The following is a 20187-nucleotide window of genomic DNA, read 5'->3' on the forward strand; positions in this document are numbered from 1 at the left end:
TATGTAGTTTTCCTGGAGTATACATCTATTTTTTTTACCCTGAAGGCCCTCTGATAGCAGGGTCCAACCAAATATATAATGCGATGCGTTAAATTAATCTTTTCTACTGAATACTAGAATATTTTTACAATGATTTCCTGAGTTAAAGTTGATGGCACCAAAACAGAGAACAATAATTGTTCAGCTCCAACTAATAATTCATCAATTTTCTCCTAAAAATAATTATTAAATACACATCATAACATAAAAATCTCTAAAAACTTTTGTCTGTCTGTACGCCTTTCACTTCACAAGGGTAATGTAAACTGTGCTAAAGAATGTGGATTTATTTGTTTTAAAAGATTCCATATACTCTTAACTCACTTTTTCCGTTCTGTCCATTACGCTTTTGTGTCTGTCGTGTCTGTATGTGATAGAAATACATGTTCATCCGTCTAAATTATTCGGTTTAAATATCATCAATCGCTCCTAGTAGATGCTATCATCCTTGTCATAAAAGTATTGTTCAAAACTTGTTGTTATTTTTTGTTTATATTTTTTACCTGATTTTTATTTGTCTTTACCTCATTCCTAAAATAAAAAAGAATAATTATTACCTATTATTGAAGACTAAAATAAAACTAAATTTTTCAAATTATTGAATTATTTTATACTAGCAGCACTTGAATTCGACCCATTCATTTTTTATTATAGTTTTAAAAAGTAATTTTTTGTATGGTAGCTTTGTTAAGGGGCGATTTCTTTTAGTAGTGTGGTGGTATCCTCCCCAAAAGCTGCTATTAATTTTCCCAGGACCTACAGAAGCTACACTGTAAAGAAGCACCATATTGGTTTAGAGGTTAGCGAGATACTTCCGTACAAACAGACAGAGTGACATCCTTTTTTAAAAGGATTTATTAAGAAATATAAGTCTTACTTTTTAATTCTTTGTAACAATTACATTTGTTTAAAAATAATTTTAGAGACACATTGGTTGCTTGACTATTCAAAATCATCATTAAAGTTTTATTTATTATGTTAAAAAGATAAACCTGTACAAAGTGTTGGTAGGTGTTGAGTACTCAGAAACAATCTGAAATAGTATTTAATAGTTAAACAAGGACAATTACGTTAATATGCTGTTAGAAATCATAGGCAAAATTTTCTCCAGGTGGATTTTATCTTATAATACTGTATATTTAGTATTGAATTGTTCTTTCATTGACAAGAAAACGCCTCAAAAATTTAAGTGGGCGTTTAATATGTAATGAAAATAAAGCAAAGGCAAAGAGGCATTTTATGCTGTAGTAATGATTTTCGATTGTAATGTTTTGTTAATATGATATGTAAATATGGGGAATTCAATGGACACCTGACAGGATATGATATACTAAATTAAATACTGTAAGTTCAATGGATGTAGAATATACGTGGATATTATGATAGTGGATTTATTGTCCTTAATTTAGGATGCTAACATGGAACTTATTTATTGGTCAGTTTGTACATTAGGGGAGGTAAAAGGGATGGATGCAGCTGTCATATACTTTGTCCTTTATTATATAGAACATAAAAATATGTTGTAACATTATATAATAATATATCCATTGATATGATATACTAAATTAAATACTGTATGTTCAGTGTTCATTTTGTTTCAGAAAGGAGGGATAAGTGTACAATAAATTTAAATACATCTTTAAGTCAGGTAGAGCGGGAGGGGAGATATTAGATAAATAACACTGATACCTAAAGATTCATAATCACATTATCTTATTTTTTTGTCTTAAAAAACGTTGGGTACTTTTATTGAATTTCGATCCAAACTATAAGTGTCCCAACTTTTCAACTAATAGTTTAATATACAGAAGGGGTAATTATGTTAATCATAATAGGATATGAACATCATTATCACTGAAGATTCTCCCCTATTCTACTAAATTTTATAATTTATATCTCTATCTTTTAATAATAAATAGCAACAACATATGTTTCTAAAATGCTGAAAAGCTCTGTTGGTGTTTATACAATAATATGATTTATAATGCTAATAGAAAGCAACTAATACTAATTTTATCTAAAGTCATCTTAAGTTAAATGAATAAAAACTTTGTTTTCTTATTTGTTTTTATCATTTAAACTAATTATTCTAAAATCTCTATTATTCAGGGGTTTTAAGGGATAAGACAATTGACGATAAATTTATGTACATCCCCAATAATCACACACAAAATTACCCCTTCCCTAGGCTAAAACGGTTTTTATTGGTTAAAAAATTTGGACACAAACAAAATCAAGATTTCATAAAAGTCCACAAAGTTTTAAAGCCAATGAATAAGAAAATTTGTTTATAAACATAGGATTCAAGTATTATTTATAGTCAAAGTCCCTTTCTAAGACAAAAAAAAATATTTTATTTTTTCATTTTTGCAATTTTATGTTTTATAGGCACATCCAGATGGCTCAATGTCTTGACGTTTGTGTCCTTTAAATAGACAATTTTATGTCTATCATTCCATGAGAGAAACAAGGATGAAAACATCAATAAGTAGTTCAATTACAAGTGTTTGTTTTTAAATAATTATAAACTTTAAAAACAAAATCTTACCAATTGAAAAACAAGAATGTTAAAATGATTTAAAAAGACCATTTCATATTTTTTATAATTACATGATAGAAACAAGGATGACAGTATTCTTAATCAGTGCGGCTATAGGCAGTTTCAAAACGTCAATAGACATGAAATAGAATTATATTATAAGGATGACAATATTCATGTAGCCCAGAATTATATGTTCTCTAATAAAGTGAAATACACAGCGGGCTGAAATAACGATTCCGCCCTTCTACCCCATCCCCAGTGTAAAAAAACTGACTAATAAACGATTTTCATGTTAATTTTTTTCCATTCGACAACTTTACTTTGATCGGCTGAAAAGAAATAGTGACAAACATTCAAATAATGTCTTAGAATATTTGCGCTTTTTTCATAAATCCCGTATAAATGGTAGTATATTGTCGTATTTGGACAATAAAAAGTGGTTTAATACATTTAATGCTTTTTAGTCTTTGTTATATTGAAATTTCTTTATGATATAACACAATACACAATACAATTTTTAATGTTTTTACTTTATAATTTAGTTAAATTTTGATATAACAGGTAAATAAAAATTATTATTTAAATATACAAAAGGAAACATTGTGATCCACAAATTAACAAATAAAAAATACCAAAGCTAAGAAGCAAGAAATGTAGGAAAACTATGGCTTGGCAGCCACAGCCGCAGCTACTGCTATAGACGTGGCTGCTGACCACCTCAAAAAGCCTTTAAACTTTTTGGTATAGTTCCTTTCGTGGCAACGCCTCTTAAGGAGCGTTTCTTCGTATTTTTACAGCAGCCTTTCTCCTACTTCTAGCCCCTGCGGGGTCTCTAACCCTTCGGGGCCAATTGCCTAACCATGCGGAGAAATCACCTAACCCAATATAACCTAACCTAACCTAAAATAACCTATCAAAAGCCATTTTGAAAATACGAAGATTCGCCCCTTAAGAGGCGTTGCCACGAAAGGGACTATAGCCAAACTTTTATCTATAGAGGTTCAAACAGAAGGCTTCGTAAAATTACATATACTACTTCACAGCCGGCTGTGACTTGGGTTGGTTTGGTGGCTGGAAGATTACATATGTACTTTAATAAAATTTAACAAAGGGAAAAGTACCTTTCGCAAAATTCAGTAAAGTTGTAAGTAAGATTCCTGTCAAATGCACTTATTGGGTTAAACTGTTTTTAAATATGCGTTTAATTGTACTATGCGTTTTTCAATATTAAGAACAGTTAAACTTAATATGAGCATTTGACTGTACGCTTTCTCACAATTTTACGGAATATTGCAAAAGCTACTATTCATTTTATAAAGTAACTGGCATATCAAATCTGTTAATTTTTCAGAAAGGTTCGGCTGTTTTGGCCTATTTTACATAAAACAATAAATTCAAAAGTTGCGTTTCTATGCAAGCTTTGTTATGGAAAATGCAAGAATTCATTTGATATTTACACAATTTTGATATTCATACAAAACAGTCATTACTAAAATAATGATAATAGCCACTCTGATGTTTTGCTACGTGTTGATAATAATACAATAAATTCTTTCGAAGGTCCACAAATAGTTGTCTTAAAAGATTGCGTTATAGTATATGATATAAATAACAATAATGATTTTTTCCTCAAAAATATAAAATACTTAAATAAGCCGACTTTTTACAAATCAAAATTAACCTAATGTATTGTAAAGTTTCTTTTTGAGACAAAAAAATGTGTCCAAACATATTTTTGAAATAATGTTTGGAGTAAGATATTTTACTACCGGTTTTACACGGACACCTTAAAAATATCTTTTGTTTCCTTTATGCTTTTGTATTCATATTATTTTCATACATTTATAAAGATGAATAATGGTTGTAAATAGTTTCCTTATTTTAACTAAAATTTGATACTCTGTTATCTATAATACAAAGTAGTACGATGTCTATCTGTCTGTCTGTCTGAAGCTTAAGATCTCAGTAACCACTGAACCGATTGGGCTCTACTTTTCAGGGAATATACCTGCTGGTCCTGGGATGGTTTTAAGCTATTTTCTTGGGAGGTGGGACACCCCCAACCCCCCCCAAAAAATGAAAACCCTCCCCAAAACAAAACAAAAATGTTTTTTACTTTTTTTAAAAATCTAAATAAAACAAAAATAGGTTGATTAAACCACTTGGGGCAAAGTCCGTAGAGGCTAGGGGCGAAGCCGCTAGTCTTATATAAAGTAGTAAGGCTTTTTTGGTCTGAAGCTGAATATCTCAATAAATACTTAATCAATTTGGGTTTTCAGTCTAGGGAAGCTTCACATAGGTTTTGTGATGGTTTTAAGCTATTTTATATTTAAGTTTTGGAATGGTTTTAACCTATATTTCTGCCCATTCCTAACCCTACAAGTACAAAGCCCTAGATGCTAGGGCCCAAAATCTAGTAATGTATAAAAGAGGGCTATAACCATTTTACGAAAGCCGTTTGCACTAATGTACAATATATGGAATTTTGTACAGACATTCCCAAATTATAAAGAAGTTGCACAACAAAGATACTGTCCTTTTTGATGCAAATCTAAAATTAATTCATCAAGAAATCTCAAAAATTAATATTTTTTGACCTTAAGATTTCACAAAATGCAGAGTTGAATTAATAAAGCTATAGGCAAGAAAGGGGTTTGTTTAATTTTGCACAATATGCAGTTATGATTTAGGTTATGTAAAAAAAGAAACAAAAGATGTTTTATAATTCAGGAATGTAAAGGGATAAGACAATGGCTGTTAAATAGATGTACATCCCCAATGATGATACACAAAATTAACCCTTCTCTAGATTAAACTTGATAGTTAAAAGTTTGAACACTTGACCTTATTTACCAATCAATTAGATTCACTAAAGTCCCCAAAGCCAACGAATAAGAAAACGTTATTATAAATCTTTAGGGACTAATGTTATAAAGAGTCCATTGTCCCCCCTCTCTCTGTTTATAAACCCTTTACATTACATTGTTATTCTTTTTATAAGCATAGCTAATCTATCATTAGGGGATGTCGTACGCTTTTTGTGATTTAATCTTTACAGGGTGTCTGTAAAAAATGACCTCACTAAACGCAGAACCGATATGGTTTTCCTTTACAAAGTAGCTTCTCATAGGTTACCTCCACCCTCCAAACTTTAGAAATAAATGTTAAGTGGAGGTTCGACCCACCTCCTTACCTCAGGTGCTCCTGAAGGCCTTTAGTGGCATAGCCGCTGTTAATAACAAAAAGTAACGATTTCACTAGATGTACATATTTTTATTCTCAAATTTTACAATCGTTTTTAACTGTACAATTTTGTGTTATATATATTTATCCCTGTCAATCTGGTTTTTGGGGTTTTTGTAGTTTTGGTGGGATTAAGTTGGTATGTTGATAGTCAGTTTGGATTTATTTTAGCTAGGTGAAAGAACATTGTGGTTATGCCGAGAACAGGAGATAAGTTATTTTATAAATTTTATTATTTTACTAATTATTTTTGAATTTAAAATTCTATTTCGGATTTAATTCAATGTGTTGCACTTGTTTAACTAAGAAACTAAGGAAAGAAGTAAGATAATGTTTCCTTTTTAAAAATATATATATTGTGTGTGTACGAAGTTTATATGTAATTGTGTATAAATATTTATGAGAATAAACTGAAAAACCCTTGATTTTTATATGTTTTTAGTAAAAATTATCTGTTTAATGAAACGGTTAAGTAAATAGTTAATATAGATATTTTTACTTTCAAAAAATATTTTGTGTTTGTAAGGTGTATAGCTAAGCTTGAATAAAAGAAATTGTTGTGCATGATTTTTAAAAATTGTTTGATTAACCAAATTTTAAGCAAAAAAAGTTTTTCTTTCAAATTTGGGCTAAGCAGTCAACAAAAAATATTCTAGGATAATGATTAAATCTAATTAAACAAATCTAATGTGTTAAAATTTGTTATAGGCAATAGTGCAAGAACACAATTAAGCCCGGAACAAAGCAGTGAGCCGCAGGATAATTGTAGTGCTTCACAAGGACCTGAAAATCCTTTAAACATAGCCGGGGGAATGCCTTCCCTTCGTACAAGGTCTATGAGGGGGGTAAATACTGGTGGAGTTTCTGCAGGGACTTCAGGACGTCGTTCCAATAGGCGAAGACAAGATGTAAGCTATGAACATGCCCAGCCTATTTCTGACGAAGAAGAAAATTCCCATGAAAGCCTAAAAGCATTTTTAGCCTCCCAGGTTCAGAGCTTAAAAGTTAATCTTGAGAACCACGTCAAAGAAACCCAAGCACAGTTCCTAAAAGATATATCAGGGCATTTAGCGTATATGGACAAAAAGTTTTCTCAAAAAAGTGAAAGAAAAGTTTTGAATAGTGAATATAATCAAAAACATTATGACCGTTTACAGTCTTATAAACATTTTGTATTTGAAGCAAAGTACGCTCTAGAAAATGAAAATCTAGAAGGTGTACGCGTACATTTAGACGCTTGTTATGAAGCATTTTTGTCCTATGAGAGAGAGATTATACTGGCAGATAAGGCAGAGAAGAGAAAGACGTACGTTCCATAGAGAGACAGATATTAGAAGAAAAGCGATGGACAATAAAGAACAAATCGCCGCTATTCTAAATAGGTAATAATTGTTTTTCCAATGTATTGCTAGGGTTTATGAGGATATTTACAATAAAATATCATTATTGTCAAAATATTGAGGGCAATTAATGGAATGAAAAGGACAATGGCATATTTAGAAATTAATTGTGTTTTAAAAATAGATTTGCAAAGTTAGAATATTGATAATTTTAGTCTACATAATATGTAAGTTTTAATTAAGTGTATTTGTTGGTAATGGAAATTATGTATAATATATTGATAATAATTTTTATTTAGAAATGTTTCAATCTCTCAAACTAGGAATACTCTACTTCATAAGGACAGGGGGAAAAGAAAACTGATTAATCAGAGCTGCCACTTCCAAAAATGGCTAGGATACAAAAAGGTAAAAGTTAGAGTAGCTTTGCTCTTTTCTATTTATTGATATGTCTAGTATAGAATGAGTATACTGTATAGTGAATGAATTTAGGTTTTAAATAAGCTATATTATAATATAGCGTAGCTACTCTAAAGTCTGTTTCGAACACCCAACTAAAAAGAATATGGTAAATTACAATTTTATGAGGTTATTGTATAGATATTTATCAAGTATTCTTAACAGTAACTGAACGTCATCATAATGTTGGAATTTAAAATTAATTTTAACGTCTGGAATATGATCTTATATTTTATTAAAAAGGGAAAATACAATTTTCTGAGAACAGTAGTATTATGATAGATTACTGATTTTTTGGTTTTGATTACGGTTATTCTGGATTATTGTCGAGAATACATATATGTTGGTTGAAATAGCCGTAACTGGCCAGAATGAAATAAGATATATTTTCGTTGCTAATTAAACTCATGCTATTCATGTACATATTCAAATAATTTTAAGGATGCAGTTACAATCTTTTAAAAATTTTCTGTGCTTTTCTAGGTTTCAGAAAGAGTAACAACAGCAATATTTTTAAAATTGTTGAGTCTGAATTATATTTCTGAATTTTAAATTAATTTTAAAGAAATTTATATTTTTAGGGGGAGTAAAAGAATACCTGAACTTAATTAATTCAACAGGGTGTCCCACAGTGGATTTGGAGGAATTGGCCAGTTCTGTTGGGATAAAAGAATCGGATTTTGACTTGAGGTCAGCTACCGGATTATTGGATTACTCTGGAAACCTTGATTGTAGCATATTGTTCAAGGCAAGATTAAAGGGATTTGAATCTTAAAAATCTGGGATTAACGTATGGAAACAATTCGCTCTAGTTAATTCACTAGTTTTATTTTGAGTGGATAAAATTGAATTGTTTATTCGTCTAATAAATAAAGTAGAGAATGACAGCTCATGGTCTACTATTAATCAATATATAAATGGGGTAAAATTTTTTCATAGATTACTTTTAAAAAGTTTTGATAATCCTTATGTTAATGAGCAAATCTTGCAATTTTTAACGAAACATTTTCGTAAACCTGAGAATAACAGAAGGCCTTTATTAAAAGATGAGTTTGAAAGTATGATTTGTGTGCATTGGAAGCAAAATTTTTATAGTTTGATATTGAGAAATTTATGCTTAATGATTTTTGCTTGGATTGGGTTTTTAAGATATGATTATGGTTCTCAGTGAAATGGAATAATGTTACTTTTGTAAATAATGTGATAACTTTAAAATTGTTTGATGCGAAGAACAATAAGAAAAAGAGGGGCCAGACTGTTAGATTTCAATTGATAACTTTATGAAAATCGTACAAGAATTATTTACTGAAAGCAGGATTTTATGGTAAATTACATGGCGACTCTGTTTATCTATTTTTCTAAATAGATGATGGGTAATGTTTGTATAAGAAAAGATTATCTTATGCACATATGTATGGATTGTTGGTGGATTTATGTAACAGAGCAGGAGTGGACACCAACAAGATTATTACGCATTCTTTAAGAATTGGCAGATGCACAGAAGCATCATGGAATGGAATTCCGGACTATGTTATGGATTTTTATGGCAAATGGGCCCTTAAAAGTACATCAAGGGCTAGATATCAACGGGTTCTGGAATCTGAAGCAATTTTAGTTTCAAATGTGTTAAACTAATTTCCTGTTTTTACATATCATTCTCATCAGCTTTGTTGGTTTGGATTATCTATCTAATTTTGTGTTTGTTTTGAAAGCGTAGCTTCTCTATAATTGGTTCGTCAGGGAGAATTAGGTATAACATTAGTTATTTATTCTTAGGATAAATAATTTTGTGTTATATATATTTATCCCTGTCAATCTGGTTTTTGGGGTTTTTGTAGTTTTGGTGGGATTAAGTTGGTATGTTGATAGTCAGTTTGGATTTATTTTAGCTAGGTATCCCTCCCTCCCTCCCTGGCTTATTTAAATAAGGAGCTAGTCCAGTAGGCCATCAGCTGATCATATGATTTTATGTGTTATCTATTGATTTTTAATTGTATTGTATTTTAATTGTATGAATAAAAATGTGTTTTATGTTCACCTAGACTAAATATATGGATTATCTATCTAATTTTGTGTTTGTTTTGAAAGCGTAGCTTCTCTATAATTGGTTCGTCAGGGAGAATTAGGTATAACATTAGTTATTTATTCTTAGGATAAATAACATATAATATATTTTTAATGAACATTTCCTTCCTTAACAAAGAATTTAATCAAGGCCTTTCAAAATGACTTTGTAGATTTTCAAAATATGAATTGTACATTTTCCGTGTATATAGCTAGGATGAAATAATCCATAAGTAGCAAAGCATAAAATAAAACAAATATTTTATTAATACTAGAGTTCCAATCAAGGAGAATAAAAAAAATTAATGTTAAAACATTATCCTAAGAAAGCTAAACTTATATTTCAGTCAGGTAAAGTACAATCGTCCAAAAGATTATAAGTTTACATTATGGAAATTATTATGCGTCAAACAGGGCAAGGAAACCGAAGATGTTTGGATACTACTATGGGAAGTACATCATCAATGTTTCAAGTTTCTAAAAATCTGTGTACAATTGTTGATTTTATAAAAAGACAAACTAATTTAGAAAAGACAAATCTAATAAAAGTTAAAACTATTTTATATACATTAAACATATATAGATACTAAAACTTTATATATTTTCTTTTTTGAACAAGGTGTTGTGTGATATCCTAGATGCACCAACAACACCAAACCAGATATTTCTTTAACAACATATATTTACAATAACCACTCCAATACATGTAACAAATCAATGATGATGTTCATGGATCTAAAATAATGTTAATTAGACTATTTAAAAGATAATTAGATCAAAATGAAATAAACCAAATTAAATAAAGAAAATTCTTACTTTTTGGTGGGCTTCTAGTAAATTAACATATCACAAAGATATCACAAAATATATGTAGTTATGCACATTCAATTATAAAAAATGTGTAACCTATATTTAAAATACCCTTTCCCTGTCTAATTCTGGGTTGATATATTTACCCCTGAAATAGACTGGATGAACGGTTATTCAGGTGAAAAATCCCTGAATATAAAAGCCTTAAACTATAATTAAAATATCAGACGAGATTCTGATAAAAGTAAATTGAGTGTGCATTCTACTCACTGGTACAAAAGAGTTAGCCACACTGAATTGAAGGTGTGTACGATAGTACTTTATATAGCCAGCTAATGTTTTGATTAGAACTGGTTTTGAATAACTTAAATAAATAAAATATTATAATCAAAATATGAAATATACATAAAATGATACACTGCAAATTACTTTCAGTTTTAAGTAAAATGACGTTAAAATTAACTTTAAAATATATAAATAATATGTACAATTTCATAGACTAAAATCATAGACAATGTATATGTAACATAGCTCGGAAATTGTACAACACAAGGACAGTCATATCCTGCTATAGAAATTCAATAAATTAAATTCACAGAATGCCTTTTGTCTTTCTGTTTGTATAATATATCTATATTTGTATATGCCCGCTATGATCTCATAAATGGCAGAATGTTCTTTGCACAATTTTTAGGGAAGAATATGACTACCCCTACAAAGAATATGGCGTAAGGGATAATCCCGAACACAGTAATAGTGTCTGACTGATTATGATGTAACAAAAAAAATTAGCCAATGAGAGGCCGTTATTGACAATGGTAAAATTTATAGTGGCCTCTCATTGGCTATTTTTTTTGTTACGTCATAATCAGTCAGACACTATTACTGTGTTCGATAATCCCATCAATTTTTAAAATAAAAAAAGTAATTGCAAAGGTAGTGAAAGGGGTTGTTGGCATCCTTTTAAGGCTAGAGACTAGGGACGAAGCCCCTAAGCTTTTGAAAATGTATAGCAAGTCTTATTTTTTATACGTAGAATATATGTGGAATTTATACAGTAACAGGATCTGTTATGGTCTGTGTTTGTGTCAGTCTGTACCGAAGGATCTCTGTAACCGCTGAACCGATATGGTTCTCCTTTACAATATAGCTTATCATAGGTCCTGGGAAAATTTTTAATTTTTTTGGGGGGAGGATGGTACCACCCCACTGAGATAATTCGCTTCTAGAAAAAAAATAAATGAAAAAATAAAAAAACCTTTTTATTTTAAAAACTACAATTGGACCCTAGGGGCGTAGCCGCTAGTTGGATTAAAACAAAATAATGGAGTAGCTACGCTATTAGGAAGAAAAAGTAAGAAAGAGACTAGCTATAAATCTTGTCTTAACAGAAAATGTAAAAGTTAGATACACTTCGGATATTTCTTTGGCGCTGTCCCATTATTCTTTATTAGAATTAGTAATCATGATATTTGTAAAAGGGTCGCTTTTAGAGGATTATCTATTGATTGAAATTTTCAAAAATAGGTGTGGAGATATAAAAGTAACAGGATGTCTGTCTGTATGTGTAATCTCTCTAGCCGCTAAACCGATATGGTTCTCCTTTACAGTGAAGGAATTTATGTGAAAGTACAGCAGAGACAAAAATTTAAGTTGTGAAATCAGGCCAAAAATTGTTTACAATTGAGAAGATACATTTTCAGATTCTTAGTCCTTATTTCACAAAAAAAGTTTTGAAACCCAATTGCAGTTTATAAATTAGTTTTCCAGGACTCATTCTGGTTTTAATTTAGTTCTTTAGTTAATATTTAATTTTACTTTTCTAATGGCTTGTTAGTTTATTTTTAGTAGCGAGACTGTACTGTAATTTTCTTCCGTCCGTCAGTCTGACTCGCTATTAATGTGATTTACTCGGTTATAAAAGACAGACGGCTGAAATCTTTTGTAAAGAATATTTTTAACCATGAGCATCCAATATAAATTGATACAGGTCTCTAGGTCCGTCTGTCGATCTGTCATGCTCATGGACATTGAAATTCTAAAGGGAAAATGTGATTTAAGCTGTTCTTTCCAAAGTTAGACATTAACCATCAACTTTTCTCGGTCTGTCAATCTATTTTTAATACTCTTAAAAACTGTAACTTTATCGACTGAAATAAAAGATGTTAGCCCCTGCGGGGGGCTCTAACCCTGCAGGGCAATCTTTACCATTTACCTAACCTTACCTAAACTAAAATAACATATTAAAAGCAACTGTGAAAATACGACGAAACGCTTCTTAAAACCGACAATACCCTAAAATACCTTCGCATGGATATTGTCATACTTGTTTTTATCTTTTACAAAATTCCTACATAATTAAAAATTTTTTGAATAAAATATTCTTACGTTGACATAATACCGACACAACTTTTTGACATAGTATATATTATATACATTTGATGTTTGAAATCAAAAAAGTTTTTCTCTTTTTCAATTAATTTGGGCAAACTTAACAAAAACTGCACTAATTCGAAACTATAATAGTTATACATTTTTAACTTTTCCATTTAACTTTTTGATGTAGCCAAGGATTTTAAAAATAAAAGCGCAGCTACTCTTAAATCTGGATATTTCCCGAGATCTTAAAGAATATGAGAATAAAGATAAATAATACATTCTAAGTGATGCTAAAAAAACGTACCCTCTATATAGATTAAAATTATTTGTTAAAAAGTTGTTTAATACTAGTTTAAAACCTTCAGATTAAAGTTCAATAAAAGTTTTTTAGCCAATAAATAAGATAACGTTATAATTATAAAACTTTGGTACCAGTATAATATTCACCTGATGCTTTTTTATTGCTACGCTTAGTAATAATCCTATATTTTTTGATATTTAAATGATGTCTAGATAAAAAAAGGAAAACACTATCTACATGTCTTTTGTGGCATGAACGGCGGACCAAATAATATCCGAGAAAGCCACATTTCCTCCACAGCGTTACAGATTGACATACAGACAGACATCGTTAGCAAAACATATAATAATTCAGTGATAACATTTTGTGAAAGTGATAGTTCCATGAAGTGCATTTTATAAAAATGATTTTAAGCATTAGTTACAAGTATACCATTAAACATATAGAATTTTGTTTTATAATAAACTAGGGGCTTTGGGGTTTAAGAGGTGATTAAAAAAATTATGGCGAAAATCGTAAAGGACCATGGAAATCTCCTTCAAAAAAAAAAAAAAAAAAAAATGGGGGGGGATTTTTTGGTTTTTGGGGGGGTTGGGGGTGTCCCACCCCCCAAGAAAATAGATTACCACCACAGGACCAATAGGTAGATACCCTAAAGAGTAGAATCCGATCGGTTCAGTGGTTACCGAGATCTTAATGGACAGACAGACAGACGGACAGACAGACATCGTTCTACTTTGTATCATAGACTAGCGGCTGCGCCCCTAGCATCTAGGGGCGCTATATTGAGAGGGCAAAAAATAGTCTAAAACCATACCCAGACTTATTTGAAAAGAATAAATAAAGAGGCTTCACTGTAAAGAAGAACCATATCGGTTCAGCAGTTAGTGAGATCCTTCGCTACAGACAAAAACCTTATTACTTTATATTATAGGATAACAACAATTAGACATAAATAAATTTGTTGTCTTGTCATGATGTTTTTGTGAAAATAAGCCAGCTACACAATTTTATGGTAGAAAATTGAAATTCTTTCAAATACATGGCTCTATAAGTTTAGTTTAAACCATTTTGAACAGGAAAAAATATGCAGTTCACTACATTCAAATTTGAATGGATTTCGTGCAACTATCCATAGACGTCCAAGTGGGGATTACCCCCCCCCCAATTTTTTTCATTTTACTTTTACCCCCCCCCCATCTAAAATTTACCCCTACCCTGGGGGTGCCCATTTAGGAGGGGGTATTTACCCCCCCAAAATAAAAAATCTCTAACAAAAAAAATTTTTATTAATAAATATTTAATAAGATTCAAATTACTCCCCCAATTACCAAAAATTTTACTCCGGGGGTAAATTACCCCCCCCCCCCTTAAAAAAATTTAAACCCCCCCCCCCAAAAAAAAAGCTTGGACGCCCCTGCAACTATCCCTAATATCACATTACTAAGCTACCAATGGAAATATCCATTCTTGATATAAACCAATTTATATTAAAATTGCTGCATTTTTAATCTATTTTTGATTCTTTCTAAATTGTTATACAAGAAATGGATCAGTTATATAACTTTCAATATTTGTGACAATTGAAATTTTCTCTATTGTCAAAACTTTCTCAAAAAGTTTCCAGAACTTTTAAAGTACACTGGTGATTTTTATATAACATCTATGAAAAATCGGAGATAAATAAAAGAAAAACAAGAATGAACATTAAAACATTTTTTATCTGATGAAAAAAAGGCCAATAGATGCAAATATACTATATACAAATCCCAATTTACGGAACGACAAAAAGTGTGACACACAGTAATGTTTTCTTCGAAACAACTGTTTTATAGCTCCCTAGGGCCATAATAATGATAAGAACCATTTAAAAATAGATTGGGGAAAGAAGTATTAAAATAACAAAAAAGTAATAACATGACAAATACGAGGCTTCCCTGAAAACAGCAGACCATTTGAGATCTCGTTGAACAGACTTATAATTGTCTAATGGTTATGCCCCTAGAGGCCTGCTTCATATTCAATTTTATTTTTAAAAGAAAAAAAGGATTGATTAGTGATTACCTAGTTTGCTTAGCAAATGATATGACTATCTTATAACTAATTGCCTTCTATAATTATGTAAAAGTTTGAACTCAATAATTCAAAGATGATTCTAAAATATTATAAAACAAGGAAGACAACATCCATAAAAGCGAAGCTCTGAAACGGTAGAACAAACGGACATTAACATTTGTTTAGTGTCTGAACTGAATAATCAGAATATAAAAGTAAAAGAGTCAAAACAAAATTGTAAGTAAATTTGTTTAAAAACTTCCTTATACAGGAAAATGGAAAACTTCTAAAGGAATCACCATGCAAAGTTTGAAATTGATAGGAGAATTCTAACATGCCTAAATTAACGAAAAAAGCTATCCATCTGTGACAAACGGTCGTACGGACGGACGTACGAACTGACCCTAATTATAAAAAAGCTTCGCTTTTAAAAACTAAACCCTACATCCGGAGGGTATCTTGCCGTGGTTGGGGTTGTATACACAGTGCTGAAATATAAAAAAAATATTAGAGCATGTAAGTAGCGGGATTTGTCGTATTTTCACTGTAGCTTTTGATAGGTTACTTTGGGTAAATGTTAATGATTGCCCCGCAAGGATAAAGCCACTCACAGGGGCTAGAAATAGGAGAAAGGCTACTGAGAAAATACGACAAAACCAGCTACTTCGTTTTCTTTCCATGATCCAAATTATTAAAAACTTAATTTTTAACTAATTAAATCTGTTTGTAGAATTTATACAATCGATTTGTATTGCATCGTATTATAGACAGCTTTACGCGGATATTGAAATGAAAAATTATAAGATTAAAGATTATAAGAGAATCATTAGTATTAATATTGTCTCGCTCTCAATATAATACTTTGTTACTGAAGAAATCTTAAAGGAATCGACGTCAAAAATCATTAAAACGAATCTAGCATTCTAAAGTTTAGGGTTGTACAGACGGACATATCGTAATGTAGAAAAGCATCGATTTTAACAAGGACACATTTGCATAGCAAACATCTGGGAGGGAGCTGGTATTGGGCTGTTTATTACATTAGTCCCCAAAGATTTATAATAACGATTTCTTATTAGTTGGTTTCACAACTTTGGCGACTTTTCAAGAATTTTATTTGTTTCGTTCATAAATTTCAGTGTACCAACGTTTCAATCACTAATCGCAATTTACAGAAGGTGTACTTTTGTGTGTCATCATTGGGTATGTACAAAATTGTATAAGTCATTGTCTTATCCCCTATGATCCCTGGCAAACAATACTGACATAAACTGATTATAATTGACATGTGGCAAGTATAAATAAGTGTATATGTCACAATTATATCTGCCAAATTATTGACATGATAATTTATGACAAATTTGTTCTATATTTGGTGTCTAAATGTAAATATACCAAATTTACACCATATTAGAAGCATAAAACAAGGATGACAACATCCATAAAAGCGAAGCTCTAAAATTAGAAGGAATGATAACCGAGCAATAACTCTTGTTGAGTGTCGAACTTAATAAGCAAAACATTAATTTCTAAGACTAAACAAAATTGTAAATTTTGTTGCAAAATTGCAGGATAGAGTAAAAAGACATACTTTAAAAATTTTGGATTTGGCTTTAGAGATGCCTTTCCTATACTATTGTACCTTGTTGTCCTAGGAATTATTATAACAAAAATCAGTTAATTAGGATAATTATTATATTACATGCCAAATTAACTACAAAGTTATTTAATTATCTACAGCTAGGCAACTAACCCCTTGATTGTACGACATTAGACTGTAAGTCCTTACTGTGCATGCATGGTAATTAGTTGCGCATGTTCAGTTCATGGGCCAAAGCATTCTCCTTAATCTAACTATTTAAGTCATACGCCTGACATAGCAGCAGTAGATACCGTTTTTAACGTATCGTAACCCGGCACCTTTCCGAAAGCATTTAAGATACATTTTGTTTTAGTGATGACTATTTTTTCTTTCATTTCCATATCCCTGAATCTACTTCCTTTAATGTCAAACTTTATAGGAATTTGTATCAGACCTCTAATTAATGATTTTTAATAAAAAATAATGTGTTTTTAAAGAGCTAATTATAGGACCAGACGATTTAAAAAGGTGTTTCAGTATTGTCTTGTCCAAATTAAAGTAAATGATTATTGTTTCTTTTATATCCTTATTATCGATAGCATAACTACTCTATGATTCCATGGATCTAAATGGATAAGACAATGAGTGATAAATTGCTGTACATCCCCAATAATGACACACAAAATTATCCCTCGTGTAGATTACAATTAGAAGTTGAAACGTTTAGACACTCAACTATATGAACAAACCAATTATAATTCATTAAAGCCTCCAAGGTTGTTAACCAACGATTAAGAAAACATTATCATAACACTTAGGGGAGTAGTATAATTAAAAGCCCAATGTCCCATGCTATTATCCACATTTTCTTCGTTTTTGAAAAACAAAGCCAATCTATAATTAGAGTCTGTACGTCTAATGCAGGAACTTTTGTTAAAGGCATGAAAAAATTTAATAATGAATTTTAAAAAGGTAAGTCGCTTATTGTTTCACCTTAATAAACTTCGCTTTTTGTGAATATTGTCAACCTTGTTTTTTTTAAGCGAAACTTTTCTCTTAATTAGAGAAGGTCCGTCCGTCACTAACGGTTAGCTCTTTTCAATTTTTAAAATAATGATTCTTAGAACAACAAGGTACAATAATATAAGCAAGGCATCTCTATAATCAAATCCTAAACATGAAAGAATGTCTTTTTACTGTATCCTATTTTTTGAGCTTTGCTTTTATGGATGTTCTCATCCTTGTATTTTTGTTATTTATGACTGACCTTGTTTTGGGGGGAAGGTAATCTTTAGCTGGGGGCGTATACGCACTTTTAGGGGGAGCGGTGTAATCATTTTTTTGCGACAGCGGCGGTAGACCATATTCATTCTTAGGTGTGGACGGCGACCCATACTCCGGTTTCGGCGGGCTATAGCTCGGCTTTGGCGGTCCGTATTCAGGCGCCGGCGTTTTATATTCACTCTCAATTGATTTGGTTGGGATTGGCGGAGGAACATATTCTAATTTTGGCGTTACGTAATCACTAAGAGTCGGCGGAGCGTAATCCTCTTTTGGGGGCGGGCTGTAGGCGGGTTTTGGTGGCGGTCCATAGTCCTCTTTGACAGGCGGCTTGTAGACAGGCTTAGGTGATGGATAATCTTCGGCGGGAGACTTATATTCTGCTTTCGGCGGTGGGCTGTATAATTTTTCTGGCTGTTTGTATGTTACAGGTTTCGGGGCGTAGCTGACGCCATGTGGGGCCGTTGGGGATGGCGGGGGAAGGTACTCTTTCTTGGGTGGGCCATAGCTGGTGTCTGGGACGCCATATTCTGTTTTGGGGGGAGGAGGCACGGCGTAGGTGCTTTCCTGGGGAGGCCCGTAGGAGATTGTTTCCTTAGGGGGGCCATAGGCTGCTGTAGGGGTGGGGGGTGAATACCCGCTTACTGGTTCATCTCCTGACAATGAACAAGAACAATGACAAGAAAAAAATGATTAATGAAAATATTTTAACGTACATTTTTTAACGCAGAAAATCTTGCATTGAATTGATAATTTTACGGCCAAACTATCTCCAAACAACCTACCCTTTGATTGGAAGATAATTGTCTAGAAGTCCTAACTTTGCATAGTAACTACGACAAACGGATATATCCCAATTATAGAGTAGCTGTCCTACTGAAGAGTAAATTTTACCTTTAGGTGGTAGGTATCCTTTTTGGGGAGGAACATAGTGATCATTTGGGGGCAGATAGTTCCCTCCTGGTCCCTGGCAGTACAGTTTATATCATTTTAATGAATAAGATGGAATGTATAAGAATAACAACTATATTGCCTCTAAGTTTTTGGATTTTTTTTACAATGCTACCAATTGACCCAAGCTTTATTTTCCCATTAAGGGGCGAACATAGAGCCTTTGACACATTAAATCAAAACATACATTTATTTTGACACCCCCCTAAAACCAAAACTTAAAATGGAGGGAGGGGGGGGGGGGGACCGATTCCCAAAGCCAAGATTGATAACTCGAGACAGAAATGATATAAACTATTCCTGAGCTCCAACTACAACTTCATGATGACCACTGTGTGGACCAATATGCAACTGTGTATCTGGTTTGTCCTTGTTCTTGATTATGATACTGTATTATACAAATCATATTTTCTTCTTTCTATGCACTGCACGTATACTTCCTTGTTTTACGGCAACTGCAGCATATTATTTGTCGTTGTGAAGGTGATGGGTTCGAATCTCAACCCAAACTCGCCCCATAACTACTTTTAAAAATATGCGTACTGCTGCTATGTCAGATGCGCGACATTTAGAGTAGGAGGAATTACTAGATCTAAAACAAGATCAACTCTTTACCATGTATCAAGAAGAAAAAATAAGACTGCAGGCAGACAAAAATGATGCTACCCAGCATACGTAATAAAGCCTGGAATTTTATCCAAAATTGGACAAGAAGAGATGTCATGTACATAACTCAAATTCTAACAGGACATGCATGTGTTAACAAACACCTTAAAGAAATGGGGTTTGCTGACACAAAAGCATGTGAACATTGCAATGACCCCATTGAATCTATTGAACACATCTTAGGAAATTGTCCCAAATACAATCAAATAAGGGTAAACATCTTCGGTAACAACATTATATTAGCTAAACACTTTTGGGAACTCAATCTGAGGGATTTAGTAAAATTCTTCAAGAAAACCAAAAGATTTAGCTACTTTGAATAAGTATTAGCAACCATAATGTAAATATATATACACACTTATTTTTAGGTAAATACTGTATATACTGTAAGCTCTATTGAGAGAGGAGGAGTGAGAGAGAGCGGGGAAGGTGGAGAAGATGAGGTATGAGGTGACGGACCTAGAGTCTGGCCTTG

The 20187-nt window shown here is 31.8% G+C and overlaps 1 protein-coding gene and 1 long non-coding RNA gene across 3 annotated transcripts; one reads left to right on the top strand and one right to left on the bottom strand.

The window, feature by feature from the left end:
• Positions 1 to 113: 113 nt before the first annotated feature.
• Positions 114 to 19858, bottom strand: LOC145324179 (uncharacterized). The gene is made up of 7 exons (XM_080166805.1): positions 19817 to 19858; positions 18990 to 19062; positions 18082 to 18751; positions 15678 to 15720; positions 1032 to 1072; positions 543 to 570; positions 114 to 212 (listed from the first exon to the last, which is right to left on the bottom strand). Exons 1-7 carry the CDS (start codon positions 19856 to 19858, stop codon positions 114 to 116), a joined length of 996 nt encoding a protein of 331 aa, XP_080022931.1.
• On the top strand, positions 5906 to 9691 carry LOC145324848 (uncharacterized). Of its 2 annotated transcripts, none has more exons than XR_013881339.1 (3): positions 5906 to 7206; positions 7464 to 7572; positions 8205 to 9691. It is a non-coding gene; the product is annotated as an uncharacterized LOC145324848 (long non-coding RNA). The 2 variants fall into 2 exon arrangements; XR_013881340.1 differs by having other exon boundaries at positions 7507 to 7572.
• Positions 19859 to 20187: the final 329 nt, after the last annotated feature.

This window comes from Acartia tonsa, chromosome 7, assembly GCF_053477335.1.
Source record: "Acartia tonsa isolate MP-2025a chromosome 7, ASM5347733v1, whole genome shotgun sequence".
In the NCBI taxonomy this organism is placed as follows: Eukaryota; Metazoa; Arthropoda; class Copepoda; order Calanoida; family Acartiidae; genus Acartia; species Acartia tonsa.

Coding starts and splice junctions, on each gene's coding strand:
- LOC145324179 (XM_080166805.1), bottom strand. CDS start 19,858: ATGTTCACATGCTTTTGTGTCAGCAAACCCCATTTCTTTAAG. Junction 15,721..18,081: donor TACCTTCCCCCCAAAACAAG/GTCAGTCATAAA, acceptor TTTATATTTCAG/CACTGTGTATACAACCCCAA. Junction 571..1,031: donor CCTACCAACACTTTGTACAG/GTTTATCTTTTT, acceptor TTTTTATTTTAG/GAATGAGGTAAAGACAAATA.